Below are 18,228 nucleotides of genomic sequence, written 5' to 3'. Positions count from 1 at the left end.
CATTACGAAATCCAGAATAACCTACTAATAATAACAATGTGTGCGTTTTCAAATCCTGACTCTTCCCCCTCAGTTGTGTCTCATAAATAAACTCAAATGATGATTTGTGACGTCAGCCAGGTTGGCAGCTCATCTAAAAACGAAAAACAATAAAATATCTCAGTTAATTCGCAGTATGATGAAACCGCTACAGCTTCAGCTTCACATTTTTCCACTGCACTTTTGCACGTTTTCCTCTTTTCCTGCGTTATGCGCAACGAGAGCCTGGAGTTGAGGGCGTGTGTCTGTCTGCCCCTCGGCGACCGGACCCGTATAATTACGCTCTATTTTAATTCACAGTATCATCACGATAATAGATACCAATCTGTGAGTTTTAATCCCTTGTTCAACTCTCTGTAACCTCCCTCTCTCCCCTCTGCTCCGGGCACTTGGTCTTTCTCTCTGGTCACTTCACAGAGGGACCGTCTCTGTTTCCATCTCATGTTATCATTCCCTTTAGTCTCTTCAGCATTTATTTATTTCAAAACACTCGTGCCATTGTTCTGCAGCGGGCACTGTTGTGGAGTCACAGCTTTTCTTGTCGAGGACTTCAATCACCGACTGACCAGAGAAGGACTGGAGCTGGTTCTCATTCCAATTCCTAGCTGCAGGGAAACTGGATAAATGTTGCGTAAAGATGATAATTGATTATCCAAGTTCTGCTGTCACCAGTTATTTCACATTACGAAATAGATCAGTTTCAATTTAAAACACACAAACACACACACACACACGCACACACGCGTCCATATGGCTGGATAGACGTGCAGGAGACGAGGAGCCATGGCTGAGTGTCATTAGAGGTGTTGTGTTTGTTTTACAGGTTGGTGAGAACAACATTAACAGCGTTTTAACTCGGGGGGATCCCGACACCCTGGTGTGACAACACGCACGCACACGCACGCAGGGCCTGTTCCACGCAGCAGGGTCATGTCACAAACACAGCAGCACAGAATCCCCCCCACTCGCAGCCACAGTAACGCGCTTTAGTTTCGTGGGGAATGAGAAATTAAATCTATAGCATCCAGAGGTGGATTCAAACTGAGCAGAGAACATCTGGAAGTTACACAATGAGAAGGAAAACACAATTTCAATCTCCTGGAGGTTTTTTATCCTGTTTCTTTATCCCTTTGCTGCACAGGCACTTTCTAAACGAGGCAGATCAGTCTCCATTTCAAAAATAAATTGGAGGAAAGGAGCAAAAAAATTCAATTAAAAGTTTTGTGTTATCATCATGATTATTTCTAGGCTACATTATAACGGATATTAGAAATAAAGTGGGACAAATTTTACAACAACAAAATGCCTCACTGGAGAAATCAGAGAAACTACAGAGTTTAGATTAAGTTTTGTTGTGATTCCAGATGTTCTATAGGAAAAAGACGATGTATTTACTTGCATTTTGAACATAAAGCCCACAGGAAATAAATTAAATTTAGATATTTTTGGCATTTGTGGTCAAAGCTGTTTTTATATAATAATCAAATGAATCAGTTTAAACCAGAGTTTGACAAAGTTGGAAAAGTTTATTGAGCAAGTTTGGATGTAAATCTGTTTAAGGACAGATTACATTTCATTTTCCTTCTAATTTGTCGCGTCTGTTCAGTAAAATAGAATAAAAACCTGGAGACAGACGTGCCTGTGTGCCTCCCTGGTCCAGGTGCTAGTGAACCTGTCAGACTCGACCTGTGACGGATCGCAGCAAATCGAGCACTAAATTGTGTGTGAACGTCGCGCTCGGAACCGGCCGGAGACGCGCAGGCCACACACGCCCGCGCACGGTCTAATCCAAGCGGGGCTGTCGCTGGAGATGAATGGAAACAAGGCGTCTCCTTGACAAGTGTTTCCGTACAGTCCGCTCAGTGCCATCAAAACACATGGGTCAGTCATCCTCCTCTCTCCTCTCCGTACTGAACCACTCCTCCTCCTCCTCCTCCTCCTCCTCCTCCTCTTCCTCTTTCCTCCAATGGCTGCAGGGCGCCATCCTCTGCGCAAGCCCGGTTGGATAAAACCTGGCTGAGTGTCGGCTGCGCACACCACAGCACAACACAACAGCCCCGGACGCGCGGCTATACAGTGCCACAACAACAGACCATATTCAGTCTATGCAACAGAGTCCAACCGTATCGGATAATATCAGAACATCTGCAGGGGGACGATTTTTCTTTGCATTTTTTCAGACCCAACGTGGAAAAGGTAAGCTCTCGTTTAAATTCCTCATGGAGACGTATTTGTGTGAGAATGTGTGAATGACACCGATATGCAGTCCGTGTAGAAACGACGAGCTGAAGCCCTTTCAGACTTAAATGATCCAAACACTCTGCAGAACGCACCACAGACTGAGAGGATATAAGATTATTCTGTTCGGAGACGCAGGGGGAAAAATCTACGCAATTTACTGTAATAATGGTGTAAAGACGTGAGTCAGATCCAGATACGCGGAGTGTTTAACAGCAGTAATATTCATCCACACTCACTTCATGCTGACAGTCCATGGTTTTAATTGATTAATTAATATTAAATTGTGCTGAGGGGATCTGACGCTGTAGAGAAATAATAATCATGCGTAAACGTGCGTAATATTGGTTTCAAATACAGAACCTGTGTCTGGTCAGATTTAAGAGTTTACGTGCTATAGTTTTCTGTGTTACAACTTTTATCGTTATTCTCATTTAATGTGGTGAAATACTTAAATGCATTTCATGTGAAAATGAGAGGCAGAACATTCGTGTCTCAAATGTGACCGATATGAACAATATACAAGCAATTAAGTGAAATAATTTATCGTTAGAATAAAACAGAAAATGTAATTAAAACTGGAACATCCAACAGAAACATATGGTGAGGTTTTATTTTGGTGAAATTTGGGCTACTTTTCCTAATAAGAATGTAATAATGTAGTAAATCACGTTTTAATGGAGTCTTTTCCTCTAATTAATCTTAGAAATTGATCTGATTGAATCATCTGTCCCTCTTGGCCATGATATAAAGTCATAAATAAAAATAAACTCGTTTAGAGCAAGCAAGTGCAGCTATGAATACATAAAAAGGGGGTATTTTTAAACTGAAATAAATAGGTTTTTTACCTTACTGTGTGTGGAGAGTTAGATATTATATAAACCAAAATCTTATAATGCAAAAAGTCTCAAGAGGCAGAAAACATTAGATGTTGAAAGATTTACACCGAGGCCAAAAGTCCAAATGTCCAAACCTGTAGCATAAATAGAACAACAGCTTTTATTAACAGTGGTTATTTTAGTTGAATATTAGTATTATTATTGAAAATGTTTTATGGTTACGTTATAGTCAGAGCAACACATTTTAAAATAATAAAAAAGTTAAAAAGTTTCCTTGTTAACGACCTTTCAATCAGAACAAACTGCCATTAACTGGTTTCATCGATTAGTGATTTATTAATACCTGAAATATATATTCATATAATGGATGTGATTTAATACATTTTGTTGTTGCAGCCAATTAAAACATTTTTATTAAAATGTAAAAATGTGAACATATGTAACTTTATAAAATATATGATTTTCACTATCACTCCACTATTCCCATTTTTTTGTACATTACAGCTTTGGGAGATATTTTTTTATATCACAACCTGCAGTCAGGATATTCTTAAAACTTAAATATTCCGCTAAAACCTGAAGTTATATTTTACGTTACACTGGTTTTCATACATAGTTTTACAAAATTTCAAGTTAAAGCTCAGACATTAAACATCGAACGTCTAAACTTTATCAAATCAAATCAAGGCTACATTTCTAATCTTAAGTCACAGTGTAAATGTCGTTTGCGACAAAACCAAAAATAAGTGTGAATCCGATCCAACACTGCACTTTAACTTGTGTCGTCAGTCGTCACTTGTAATAGACTGTGACACTCTGCTAATTATTTGGCTAAATGTTAGAGTGTCGCCCAGCAGGACACGACAACACCCGACACACACGCACATCACAGTTAAAATGTGAACATTTGGCACAATTAACATGGACTTTGATGACTTTTCATAAATCTGACTCTTTCTCACTTGCGAATCCTTTTAAAACCCAACATCATATTGTCCCGGGTGAACATTTGAGTCCAATGAATTCATTATGGAGACACTGTCTCATTTTTATTATTATATTATTATATATCCTGCTCGTATTGCTGTGATCTTCCTGGAGCTGGACGTCTGTTAAGCCTCTTGTGCAGAGAGGAGAGATGTGACACAGCAGCAGCAGCTGAACAGATGGAAGCTGTATTCAATGCTCATATATATGAGCAGCAACAACTGCCAGTCAACACATTTACAACAGACTTCCCATGTTCTAATTAAGAGTTAAGATTAGTTACCACTTCCTTTTAAATCCATCGCTTTCTTTATTTAATGCAGATTCTTTTAATCAAATCCAAGATGGAGCCACTTGATCTTTGGGAAAATATTATTTCATATATGCTCATCTAACACCATGGTCATAGCTTTTATGCTATTCAAATTAAGGTTAATGTCGGATTTTCTTCAAAATGAAGTGAATCCGGAACAAAGAGATCCACCATTCCTCAAACTCTCACTCCAACTTTACTTGTTCCACTTAGATCACGACCACCTTGCATCATAACACGTATGTTACTCCTCAGTTTTGCTATTTTAGAGCCTAAATGATATACACTGCTGTGTATACAGTGATTGATGAGAGCAGTCAAACCTAATTACAAAGTGTTTAACAAAGGGAAATTGTATGTCTAACAGGAGCAGTCACCTGATCCGGCCGAAGGGGAACAAAGACTCTCATGTTTTACAAATACTGATCATCAAATGAAAGTGTTTCTTAGATAAAAAGACGTATTCTGGACAGAGTTAAAGTTAAATTGGCTCAAAATATCTGTTCGTACTGATAGAGAAACATGTGCACAGGTCTCTGTACAGACATAAATGAAGACACCCGGGGTTAGACTATTTCCTCAGAGGCCTCACATGTCTGACAAACACCCGCGTCTCATGAAACCCCCTGCATGTGTCCTCCTGCAGCGTGTGACCGGCGGTGCACACTCATGCCAGACGAGGCAGGCCGAGGAGTAAGAGCACCTTAACTGAGTTAAGACAGTGTGGGAGGAGAGCGTCAAACGTTGGGCCGGTGGAACGAGGACCAAATGCTCAGGGATATGTCCAGCCACTCTGGAAGAGGTAACTAACACAAGACAAGCTGCAGGGGTCCGGGTCTCCTCTAGACCCCTGGGATGGAACTGATCACCTTTAATTCAGCTGGCATTTCATGAAATTAGCAGGAAATGGAAATGAGCACAACATAAATCATCAATTTTCTCCACATTTGATATGACCCTGTGGAGCTTGAAGTTTGGAAAATCAACACTTTACTCTATTTAGCATTTAGAAGCTGTTAAAACACAATATAACATTTGGCACTACGGCCAAGGGTATAAACAGAAAACCTAATAAATAAAGTTGGCACAATTTAGGGAGTAGAAGTTACAAAAGTTAACAAATATGAATATATTCTATTACGTTGTTTGTGCTTAGAAATACACAGCATTTAGTGTTCTGGGCTATAAACTATGCAATGAATGTTTGTAATTCTTTTGAACGTTAAATTGGGAATTTAAGTGAAGTATTTTCATTTTGAGCATCAGCTTGTTCCAGCTCTTTATATTTACAGGTAATTTCTTTGTATTGAACATCATTTTATATTAATTTATCCAAAAGTTGGTCTGAAAATTTGGGATCAGAAAACTTGGAACCACCACACCACCAACACCAGTGATTGGGATGTGTATAATACCAGGTCCGAAGGCTGGTTGGTTGCATTCCAACACTTATTAATTGTGAAACACTGAACATATCCAGAGTCCTAGAGAGAAGTGACTCATCCTCACAGGGAGCTGGTGAAGGGGTGACGTGATGGTTTCTTCCGGTTGCTGTGAAGGATAATGAAGAAGTTAATTAGTTAGAAACCTAAATCAATTCAGATCAATCTATCTATCCATCTATTTCAATCTATCTTTCTACCTATCGATCTATCTAACTATCTATTTGATTCTATTTATGTGCTTTGTTTTTTTCGTCGTGCACGCGGTCTCTGCATGCATGTGCGCGCGTCTGCGTGCTCGCCCCCCCCCCCGGGGCTGCTCGGCTTTAATATCCTGCAGGTTGATGAAGCTTGGCGGGGAGATTTTTTTCCACACTCCGCTGGCAGCGTTAATAGAGGCTCCCCTCTCTCCCCCATGCATCCATCCCTCCATCCCTCCCTCCTTCTCTCCCTCCCTCCCTGGGCCCGGTCCGGTCTGTTTGATGTGGAAATGCAAGCTGGGAAAAGGCAGAGAGAGACAGAGAGAGAGAGAGAGAGAGAGAGAGAGGAAGAGGTGGATCAGTGGGTTAAATTAAAAGCCCTGGTGTGTCAGTCCATGGAGAGGATGGATGGATGGATGGATGGATGGATGGATGGATGGATGGATGGATGGATGGATGGATGGATGGATGGATGGATTGATGGATTGATGGATTGATGGATGGATGGATGGATGGATGGATGGATGGATGATGGATGGAGGAGGCCGCTCCATGGTGCGTCTCTGTCTGATGGTGAGGGGGGAGAATCCTCCGTCCTTTACTTTTATATACATAGTATTTTTTTGATATATTTAATATATAAAAAAACGTCTGGTAGTAGTTGTACTTAGTGGAAAAGTAGTTAGTAGTAAAGTATGATGTGTTACTGTAGCCTACATCAGTTATAATTTATAAGCATTGTACCAAACTTTTTTTTTTACCTATATCCCAGATAAAAAATAAATGATGGTAATAATACTTCTTATAATGGTAATAATATTAATCAGAATGTATTTCTATAGCCAATATTCACAATTCACATTTGTCTCTTGACAAGGTGAGACATCCTCTGCCCTTCACCCTAAACAAGAGTCTACTTATTTTTAGGAGATATAATACAATGTGCTGCACAAGATGGGAAATACATTTAAAAATAAAAATATCCTACAAGTTAGATAATGTCAAATATTATTCCATGTAGCCTGTTTTTAACTTATTTGACATTGCTTTAAAGGGACTCTTACCTTTGTTGCATTTTTACACTTTTTTTGGATAAGGTTAAATTGGTATTAATAAGGTAATGACACTCTAAAATGCAAGACAGACCCACCAGGAGTAAAAACAAACAATTATTTCACTCTCATAATATTTAGTGAAAACTTCAACCAATAAAATTCTTCGGACCGAAGGACCTTATTGGCTGACAGACCTGTCTGTTTGCTGCATGGACATGCAGGTTTTCCGTCTGCTTCTTGTGGCGCATTCGGGCCCGCGTCATCAAGGCATGTGAATGTAAATGTATATAACTTACCGAATCCATTGCTTTGGTAAACAAAAACTCACGTGCGTGCGTGGAGGCAGTAGGTGTTAAGTCTGCTTGTAAATAAAGTTTCTTCAAAAAAACACCGCGGATGGGAACGAGGGGGTGGGGCATTGGAGGAAGGCGGGATGATTTGAATGTGCTGTAATTCTCAAATGCAACAAAGGTAAGAGTCCCTTTAATGTGACCAAATAAGGAAATTCCAAAATGACAGGTTTCCAAAGGGCATGGTTCCCTGAGAAACAAAAAGATGAATTAGTGGCATTTAGAAAAGAACATTGACAATGTTCCTGTAAGTGTTTTTATATTAAGCTAAATAACTTGGAAGTAATCAAACCATTGTGAGGTGAGTTTGGACTTTGCCATTTGGTGACGTTAAACAGGAAGAGAAGAGAAAAAACAGATCGTTAAATATTATACTTTTGCCGTGTTTACATTTGATATCAAAGTTGTTATTTTTGATCAGGAACTTCCTCTTTCATTTTCTCAATTTAAATAAATGTAAACTATAAATCCTTTATCAGGAATCATATACTGGAACCTTCAGCCCGTTAAATCTGGTTTGTCAGAAAAAAATAACCAATTCTCCCTGGTACATTTTAGTTGCTTTAATTTAAGCCAAATACAATTTCAAATAAGATATTACAACCGTATTAAATATAATATAAAATAAAAATGTCATATATTGTTTAGTTTACGTTTTACTTGTTACATGACATTGGTCAATGACTGTAACGTCCATTTCGACATAGACTCTGTTCTTGTGTTAATGACCACACACACAGATACATTATGTTTTTTGACTATAGTGTGAGATTATATTATATAAATATGTATATATGTTATATGTACCGATGAGTACAATTGTGTCAACAGATGTTAAAATACTTATGTCTTCGTGTTGGTAGTTTGGTCCGAGTCGTTCCTGAAGCAGTAGGGGTGTAGGCCAATGTGTGTGTGTTGTGTGTCTGTGTGTGTGTGTGCGTGTGTGCGTGTGCCCAAGTGTACATGACTTATATAAATGCAGTTGCTGTTACGTTTCCATGTCTCAGGTTCCTAGACATTTACAAGTGTTCATCCCCCCTCCTCCCCCAGGTCATGGGGGTCTTAACCAACTAGGCGGAATGTTTGTTAATGGCCGACCACTTCCGGAGGTGATCCGGCAACGCATTGTGGACATGGCCCACCAGGGGGTCCGGCCCTGTGACATCTCCCGGCAGCTCCGAGTCAGCCATGGCTGCGTCAGCAAGATCCTGGGACGGTGAGTTCACCAACGAGCACATTACTCAACTTCCTGTTACTGATGATCGGCCTCTCCGTGTTCTTTGAGCTCTGGACGTCTGTTTACTTATCACAAATGTTTCACTCTCCAACGCCTAAAGCACAACTGAAACTCTTCTACTCTCTTTTAATTAAAAGTTCCTTCACACCCTCTTTTCTTCCAGCTACTACGAGACAGGAAGCATCAAGCCTGGTGTGATTGGCGGCTCCAAGCCCAAGGTGGCCACCCCGAAAGTTGTGGACAAGATCGCCGATTACAAGAGGCAGAACCCCACCATGTTCGCGTGGGAGATCAGGGACCGGCTGCTGGCAGAGGGAGTGTGTGACGGCGACACGGTGCCCAGCGTGAGCTCCATTAACAGGTGACAAAGTCAATCATGAATGAAATCATGTTTGTGCCTCGGTGGCTCAGCAGTCATGGAAGTTGGACAAGGGGGACAAGTGCAATGTTGTGGTTATGAAATCAGCGTCTTCCCGTCAAAGATGCTCCTGCAGAGAAACTTTAAAACTTCCTCACGTACTTCTTCCTTCAGAACTGATATGCCGCATCGTGTTAATGTTTATTTCCAACCAATAATAGTCATGTTTTTCTGTTTCAGAATAATACGAACTAAAGTCCAACAGCCGTTCAACCTGCCTCTAGATGGAAAAGGCCTGAGCCCCGGACAAACCTTAAGTAAGTCGGCACCAAACACATGCACATGCACGGTGAAGCTTGTGTATCATTGTCCATATCAGCCTGCGCTCTCACATGACGCTGACGGATTAAGGTTAAAGATAGGGCGCGCTCATTGTTCTGTGGGATTAAACTCGTGACCTTGCCGACCACTGAGATGTGCAGCATCGTTTCCTGCTCTCCGTCTCCAATCTGTCTGTTTTTGTTTTTCTCCCTCCCCAGTCCCCAGTTCAGCGGTCACCCCTCCCGAATCTCCTCAGTCCGACTCCCTGGGCTCCACCTACTCCATCAGCGGCCTGCTGGGTATCCCTCATCCCAGCGCCGAGGGCAAGAGGAGCCACGATGACAGTAAGAATCAGATCAAGCCAATGAGACGCTGCATGTCCTCGGTTCGAGTTTGTGCTCTTGTGGTGTCCATCAGGAGAACATCAACGGCCTAAGCTGTTGCTATTCCCACCAAAACAGAGGAAACACTCAAAAGCTATTTTCATAGAAGTCATTTGCAATCTAGCAACTTTCTTTTTAAATGTAATGTTTAATTTCGGACCTAATTTGAATTGAACACTATTTTAACATCTTGCAGGCAGTCGTTTACTCTGAGAAATCCTGTCATGAAGCTGAAACGCACACCTACACACTGCAGATTGCTTTATTTAATCACTTATTTGACCTTTATTGTTGCCACGATGAACAAGTTTCTCTGCCTCAAGTCATTAAACAAAGAGCTATGAGATTAATTCAAAATACCTGATTCATCCCTGAAAGGCAATTTCAGGCCTGCTAATAGGAAACTATTTCACACTACATTCACACATATATAAGTATAAACTCCGTCTATGAAAATCTGTTCTTCTGTATCGGTCACTGACATGAAAGTTTAGTGTCAGGGAAAAAGTTAAACAGTTAAATAGTAGTAGAGTCGTTTACTAATGACACAATTAATTTTCTGTGGCCAGAATCCTGCCTGAGGAATTTTAGAGATTTTATTATTTTTACCACACACATCATATCCTCCCTGTGCGTCTCCCAGGTGACCAGGACAGCTGCCGGCACAGCGTGGACTCTCAGGGCAGCGGCGGCGTCCCGAGGAAGCAGATGAGGGTGGATCATTTCTCAGCCGCCTCGCAACATCTGGACTGCGGGTTCGATCGTCACCACTACCCGCCGGACTCATTCGGCTCGGCCTCCGGCAGCAAGGCAGAGCAGGTGATGATCAACACAGTGACACAGAACTGGGAAACACACAGTAACCAAGGAATACGTATTTAAACACAGCTCAGAGGGGAAGGCAATAAATTGTACATGGATTTTTCTTCTTTTTGTTTTCTTATTTTCAGATTTGTTTTTCCACAATTTGGATATTTTGTCCTTGCGTTTCACTTCCTCCAATGGCTAATCCCAGTTTGTCATCCCCCAGACTTTGTACCCGCTGTCCCTGCTCAACGGCAGCCTGGACGAGGCCAAGACCAGCCTCTCAGCATCCAGCTCCACCATTGGACGGAATCTGGCGCATCAGGGCTACACCATGGTGACCGGTGAGACTCTTAATGTTAGATGATGGCGATGATGCCCTTTGACCCCCCCACACACAAAGCGCATGGCACAAAGTCCTCAACATGCTGAGTCTTAGCGTCAGCATCTCTTACACAACCCTGACCCCTCTCACTCTTTTGTTTGTTGTTGACGTGTTACTCGTGTTTTTTTTAGTTCCACTCATGTTCATCATTTGCTTTTATTTTTCTCACCCCCGCCCGTCACCACCTCAGAGCCCCTTCAGTCCCTGCCGCTCTGTCTAAAACAGGAAATGTCCCCAGAGGTGACCAGCACCAGCCCATCGCCAAACATGGCGGCCTCCAACCTGGCGTTCCTGGAGCTGCAGGCGCTGCAGAAACCTGTGTCTCTCAGCGGCAGCAGCTGCAGCTCCAACCATTTCCCCAATGCATTCAACTCATTCTCCCATCATGCACCAGTGTACGGGCAGTTCAGCAGCCAGTCTGTCATCTCAGGTAACATTCATCTCACTCATGTTCATACTCATTACCAACGTTTTTGTGTTTGCAGGGGGACAGTGAGAATAGAGCTTCCAAAATTTTTTATTTCCATGATTATCTGCTCCTTATTGATCAGGTTTTGAACTTGCTCAATGGTTGGTTATGAAAAATACACTGAAATTAATTGTTCTTGTTCTAAATCTTATTCTCACAGTCCAAAACTAAACAATATATAATTAATTATAATAGAAGACAAAGGAAAACCGCAAATATTCACATCTGTGAAGCTGAAACCACAGAATTTGACCTTTTTCCTCATAGAAATTACTATTATTCATTGAAATTCTTACAATTAACCGTCTAACGTTGGACAATCTTGTGACGGCTCTGATTCAGTGCAATTTTCTGCAGCAAAATAAAACCCTCACCCCAAAGCTTCTGTAAAACATTGACGTGAATATTCCATCTTAACGTATTAGCTGTGTGTGTGGTGTTGTGTGTTTTCAGGACGTGACATGGTGAGCTCCACGCTGCCCGGTTACCCCCCCCACATCCCGTCCCCTGCACAGTCAGGATACTCCTCCTCTGCCATCACAGGCATGGTCGCAGGTAAGGACCAAAACATCTCAGAGGGAATTAAAGAACATCACTTTTTAAGTATAAAATCACATCAAACAGGTAGAGAGGAAGTGAAGGGAGGGAGAAAAGGAATAAAGAGAAAGGAAAGACTGAAACGGAGGCTTGTAGATTAACAGGGAGACTGGCTGAGTTAATGAGTAGCCCTGCCAGGGTGGTGAACTTGTGTGTGTGTCTGTGTGTGTGTGTGCGTGGGTGCACACGGGCCCAGGGGGTACAGGGAACAGGCTGGGGGTTCCGCCCTGCTGCCCACACCCCCCCAACCCAGACACCTCTGACCACCCATCGCCATGGGAACCAGGGGGCCCGGGAGGGAGATGCAGGGGTGGGCGGAGGGGGTGTAAAGTCTGGGTAGGAACGAAGAGGGGGCGGTGTGTGTGTGTGTGTGTGTGTGTGTGGTGTGTGTGTGTGCACGTTTGTGTGGGTTTCTGTGTGTGTGTGTCTTTGTCAAGATGCCTGCATACGACCAGACAGTGTGTGTGTGTGCGTGCATGTGTGTGTGTGATGTGCCTTTTTTTATTTGAAGTCTGCCCTCCGAAGCGCGAAATGAGAGGGTCTGATTTATTATTTTTCTGGTGGGCTCGCTGTGAGGAAGCGTTGATACACAATTACTGAGTGAAGGGGTGGGTGGTTGGGTGGGTGGTGGGGTTAGGACAGGAGGAGGAGGTGGGGAGCTCAGGGATTCATTCCAGCCAACATAATTACCAATTAGATATTGGAATGTTAAAAAAAAAAAAAAAAAAAAAAAAAAAAAGGGACGAGGAGAAAAGAAAGAAAGAGGAGTGCCAGGAAGCAGGAAGTGCAGGACTGAGGGAGGAGGAGGGCGAGTTCTGAGGGCAGAGGCTGAGCGATGCGAGGGGCCGAGGAGAGAGAGGGCGGAGAGGGTGAAGCACGCACCACTGGTCCGAGGGATTTCACCCTCAGCCGTCCACCTGCACCACAGATTAATGGTTTACAGGCTGCACTAACTGTTGGTGAATTATGAGCTAAGGCTGCGCAGCCGCTGGGACAGACACACACAAACACACACAAACAGACACACACACACACACAGAGCTCTCAGCCATGACTTAGCCTCACTCCTTTTAATAACATGTGTTGTCTTTGTTGTTGGGTTTTATCTGCAGGACGTGAGTGTTTGATCAAGTTGTTTTTCTTCTTCTGTGTGGCAGCAGGTGCAGACTACACCGGTCAGTCCTACACTCATTCACCCTACACCTCGTACAGTGAGGCCTGGAGGTTCACTAACTCCAGCATCCTGGGTGAGAAGGACACGCCGACAACAGAGACAGTGTGTGTGTGTGTGCGCTTAATATATATTGTTTATCTGCAGCTGACAACCTCATGAATCTAGCACCTCGTCTCTGAATACACTTAGTTTTTTCCTGTATGATGATGAACGTGGGCCTTCAGAATAAAAGACACATTATTTAGATGATGAAAGGGTTTTCAGAAGTGTCTGCATTGACTCATAAAACTCCCCTGGAAGTTAAGAAGATATCTCTTCTGCCAAATTTATGATTAATGTTGTTTAAATGATGAGCTGACGTGCAGGAAGCTGTAGGAAAATGCAGTTTCTCCCTGTAGACAGATTTACTGGGAAGTTCTAAATTACTTAAATACTGTTTTTCATATATTTTAACTTTATGCAACCTTGAGAAATACCATTTCAAGGTTGGAAACCTCTTATGCAACCTAAAAACTTGCAGAGAAAACAATATATAATAAGGCAAATGGCCAAACAGTGCCAAAAAGGCCCAAATCAACAAAGGAATTAGACAACTGAAGAAGTAATTTACCAGATGATAAATCAGATAACTCAATTTAAACTAATTTTACAGACAATTCCAGAAAAAGAGAATACTTTCTTTCCCAGCACTGTTCATACTTTACATTTATATATATATATATACATTTATTTATGCATTGCTCCATTTGATATTAACTGGCAGCAGATGTACTACATCTTCAGTCTGAGATCAAAATCGTTTGACCATGAAATACTTTATCTCAGGACCATAAAATAGATAATAGAAATATGGACTATCTATGGATCGACATCAGCCTGTGTATCAGTTGTGAAAATAACTTCTTCACGAGGCACATCTGGTGGTTTTAAGGGACATCTCTGGGAAAGTCCTGCACTTTGATTCCTGAGGAGTCACATCAGAGGTCGAGACTCGATCATGGACTCGCTCCACTCGCAGGGACAGACAGTCAGAGCCGCTCAGACCCTCAGCTCAACCATCTGCTGTGAAAGCTCAGATAAGAGGGGATAAACAAAGTCTGATCCTCCACCTTCTTCCCTCTGTGTCTCCCCCCGCAGGTTCCCCCTATTACTACAGCTCGGCCTCCCGCACAGCCCCACCACCATCAGCCGCCTACGACCACCTCTAGTCCCTGCTGCATGGAGGTCAGACTCTGTGTCTGATGGACCGGACTCGACCCACCGGGCTGAGACTGCAGAACCTTCACACCGTCATGCGGACCAAGGCATGAAAGTCAAAACTGGATGTGAACTTGAGACTCTGCTGACAAAACCAGCAACATGGTTTTTAGTTTTTTTATCACATCCTCTCATGGTGAACCAAACCATCTTCTGGGTTATTTATTTGTCAGGACCTCCACCATTTGTCCAGGACTGACTCTGACTCGTGCACGTTTACACATTGCTGACAGTGAACTCCTCGCTGGGCCTGTTTTCCTGCAGAGACTCAGCCTGACTTCAGTATGATCACTACACAGATAGCTCTCTAATGCTGTTTTGGCCAAAGACTTTCGTTGTCGCACATCTGCAACTTGACTCTTCAGTGAGTAGGGATATGCAACTTCTTTATAATGAACTATGCCCACATTTTTGTTTACAATTAACGCTTCTTTGTCCTTAATTGTGAACCCTGTCAAATTTCCTTTTCTTGATCTGTGTCTGCTTGCAAATTCATTTTTGTGATTTTCTTTTTGTTGTTGTTTCCACTGTAAATTCAGAGCTTTTCCTGGTCGCGAGTACAGACCGAAGGGCGACACATTTAATCACAATTACAACAAACATGCCAACGTATGCCCCTCCAAGTCAATTAATGTATCTGTTCAGCAATGTGTACATATTGTAAATGATGAATTACTTATGGGGAAGTGATGCAATTTGACTCAGAGAATGACTGATGAGGGCGGGAGGGGGGTGGGTGTGTGGGTGGGTGCGGGGGGGGGGTTGATGATTTGGCTACTGAAACCAACAGGGCTTGAAATGGGCCTGCGTTTGTTTTGCTTCAAATAAATTTAGTTTGTTGTCATGCCGATTGTTCTGATGTTTGGTAAGAACTGTGACTATTTTTTCTTATACTGTTATTAATATTATTGCAGATGTACATAATGAATTTCTAAAGAATTATTTTAATTAAAGCATGACAAATTTACCACTGCCTCTACTGTGTCTTTTTTAAAAACCTGTGAAATTAATAAAAAAAATAAACATAGAATTCTTTTTTTATATAATTTGCGTTTATGGGTACACAGAACATTTTTTGATTGTGATAATAATAATAATACACTACAAGCTGCAGTGATATGACAAGGTTCTTCTCCAAAATTATTGTTTGCTTGTCTTATCATCGTTGGTATTATTATTATTAAAGTGCACTGTAAGGCGACTGTAATGAAACGTTTCACAAGGCAGCTGAAGTTTCTTCTCCAAAACTATAGGTACATAGTCTGATTGTATTATTATTATTAATAATAATGATAATAAAATGCACTCTAAGGCTACTGTAATGAAACCTTTCAAAAAGTATACGTATTCATTGTCAGATTTTGTTAATATTACTATTATTATTATTATTATTATATGTAGTATTACAAAAACTGGTCGCCAGCTTCTTAACCTGAAATTATTTTGTCTTTTCTTATCGTTTTTGCAGCTCTGAGCATTTTTTTTAAAAGGACGAAACCAATGATCCTGAAAACACGCGCATCTGTTTAATTTGGTCTTTTATTTTCTGCTTCATGTAGTTTTATTTGCAGTCGCTGCGCGGCTCGTCGCGGCCTCATTACTGCGGCGCGTTAACGAGGCCACGGTTCACCGGGGCCGCGGCCCACCTGGTGCCACCGCCTCATGCGCGGCCCCGCGAGGAGGACGGAGAGGGAGGCCGCGCACAAGACCCCCCCCTCCCCCCTACCCCAACAGACACACAGCACGTGACATATAATAATAATAATAATAATAATAATAATAATAATAATAATAATAATAATAATAATAATAATAATAATAATAATAATACATACATTTACACTTGTCAATCAAACAAATTGATATCTTTTAAATAATTTACACTGTCAAATATATAAAGGCTAAACATATCTAATATGATGGGACTTTAATGTGAATATGACATAAACATGTGGGTGTTCTGGAGCTTTTCATCATAGCCCATGATCTTCCTCATTCGCCATTGAATTATAGCCTGTGATGAGTATTAATGAACGTATGAATGAGTGTGAATGTGCCGATGAATGTGCATAGGCCTACATATGTGTTATGTGTGATATAGTTTATTTTTAAAAAGCATATTCAGGTCTAAAGATATATATATATATATTATATGTCACATATAAAGATAGAATGTATCAATGGTATTAGATTTCTTCCTTTCTACTGGTCACCCGTATTTAATTTTTCCTTTTAAATACAACAGATTTTTTATATATTCTATATATATGATTTTTGACAGGCTATCTGTTTCTAGCCGTGAGGAAAACTAATGTGCACTAAAACCTGCTTCGGTCTCCGCTCTGGGTTTTATTCTCTTTCACGGTGGCCCCCATCTTTGGCCTCATTAGACCACTGGAACCTCTGCAGAGATTTCCTGTTCTCAAACTTTTGTGCGGTTCATGGCCTAATTCCTCACTGAGGAAACTCTCAAACCTAATAATATAACTCCGGAACCAGACTGTATGAAGGCTTTTGTCTGACTTCTGAGACAATCGCTTCACGTCCTGGATATCAGTGCAGTCGGAGCAGCATCTGTCCGCTGATGAGGAGCAGCCATGACGTCTCTCTGTTTACAGTATGCACTCGTCTTTCTCCCTGTCTCTCCAAGCCTTCACCCTCCTCACATTTCAACATTTCCCTGACTCACCTCCTTACACCCTCTCTTTGTATCCCTCTCCTGCCGCCACACTGTACACGCAGCGTACCGCCCTGTAAACTTTAAACAATAGCTGCACTTCATCCCATTGTTGCCCAAGTGGCCTGGCCCACTCCAGACAGCCCATCAACTGACTGGACTCTCATTCTTTCCAAACACCCCCCCTCCTGCCCAGGCATGCAGAACACACACACATCCATATACATTCATACATACAGAGGAGCTCTTAAGTGGATGTGCCTCACAGCCACAGCCGCAGACCTTTTAACCGAACCCAGTTTCAGATTCCTCAGCCAGCTGACGGACGGCCAGAGAAATAACGGCTGCAAACGTTAAACATTAACAGTCTCACTGCCAAATGAGTAAAAAACAAAACATTATACTGCTACAGCAGCAGAAATAACTCCTCTCTGTCTCTCTCTGGGCCTATTAGCGGTGGAGGATTCGGGCCACAGTGCTTCTGGTAATGAGCCCGGCAGCACAATACAGGCACCGGGCCGGAACAGCTGAGGACAGACAAAGCTGGCAGGATGGGGCAACCGGGACTTACTACACTTAACACAGAGCCATGCTAACACTGTGTGTATGTGTGACGGAGAGACAGGGCAAGAATGTCTCCCTATATGTGTGTGTGTGTGTGTGTGTGTGTGTAGAGAGGGCATGTGTCCCATTACCATTATGGGACAAACCCAAAGACAGAATGGGGGGCCCCTGGAGAAATTGCTGCCAAAAAGGCAGCAGAGGAGTGTGTGGCAATCAGTGGGATGACGGGTCGGGGTTGTCCTGCACCAGTCATCTGGAAAGTTCTCCACTTATCTCCGGGCCCGAGACACCGGCCAACCAATCCAGCCCGGAGAATCAGCATTATGCAGGCTGACAGAATTTGTCTGTCCAAATGAGCTGCAGGACACGTCGTCGTTCTGAACTGTGAATGGCAGCGCTGCAGCGTCAGCCCCGCCCAGTTCAGGCTTCTTGTGGCCCTCCAGAGAACCCAGATTGCGCGAGTGAACCCGTTACCTTGTTTATGAATTGTTTTGGACAAAGCGCGGCTGATTATTCTGAACCCTTCCTCTGAACCATTT

The 18,228-nt window shown here is 42.3% G+C and overlaps 1 protein-coding gene across 2 annotated transcripts; it reads left to right on the top strand.

Moving 5' to 3' along the window:
• The first annotated feature begins 5,196 nt into the window (after positions 1–5,196).
• On the top strand, positions 5,197–14,399 carry pax8 (paired box 8). Of its 2 annotated transcripts, none has more exons than XM_061075720.1 (11): positions 5,197–5,218; positions 8,514–8,679; positions 8,864–9,061; positions 9,299–9,375; positions 9,598–9,723; positions 10,406–10,581; positions 10,793–10,910; positions 11,142–11,381; positions 11,874–11,975; positions 13,178–13,264; positions 14,329–14,399. In XM_061075720.1, the coding sequence occupies exons 1-11, from the start codon at positions 5,197–5,199 to the stop codon at positions 14,397–14,399; spliced, it is 1,383 nt and encodes a 460-aa protein (XP_060931703.1). The 2 variants fall into 2 exon arrangements, with proteins under 2 accessions (XP_060931703.1, XP_060931702.1); XM_061075719.1 differs by having other exon boundaries at positions 13,175–13,264.
• Positions 14,400–18,228: the final 3,829 nt, after the last annotated feature.

This window comes from Limanda limanda, chromosome 1 (genome assembly GCF_963576545.1).
Source record: "Limanda limanda chromosome 1, fLimLim1.1, whole genome shotgun sequence".
NCBI classification, from domain to species: domain Eukaryota; kingdom Metazoa; phylum Chordata; class Actinopteri; order Pleuronectiformes; family Pleuronectidae; genus Limanda; species Limanda limanda.
This window is presented reverse-complemented; position numbering and strand designations above follow the sequence as displayed.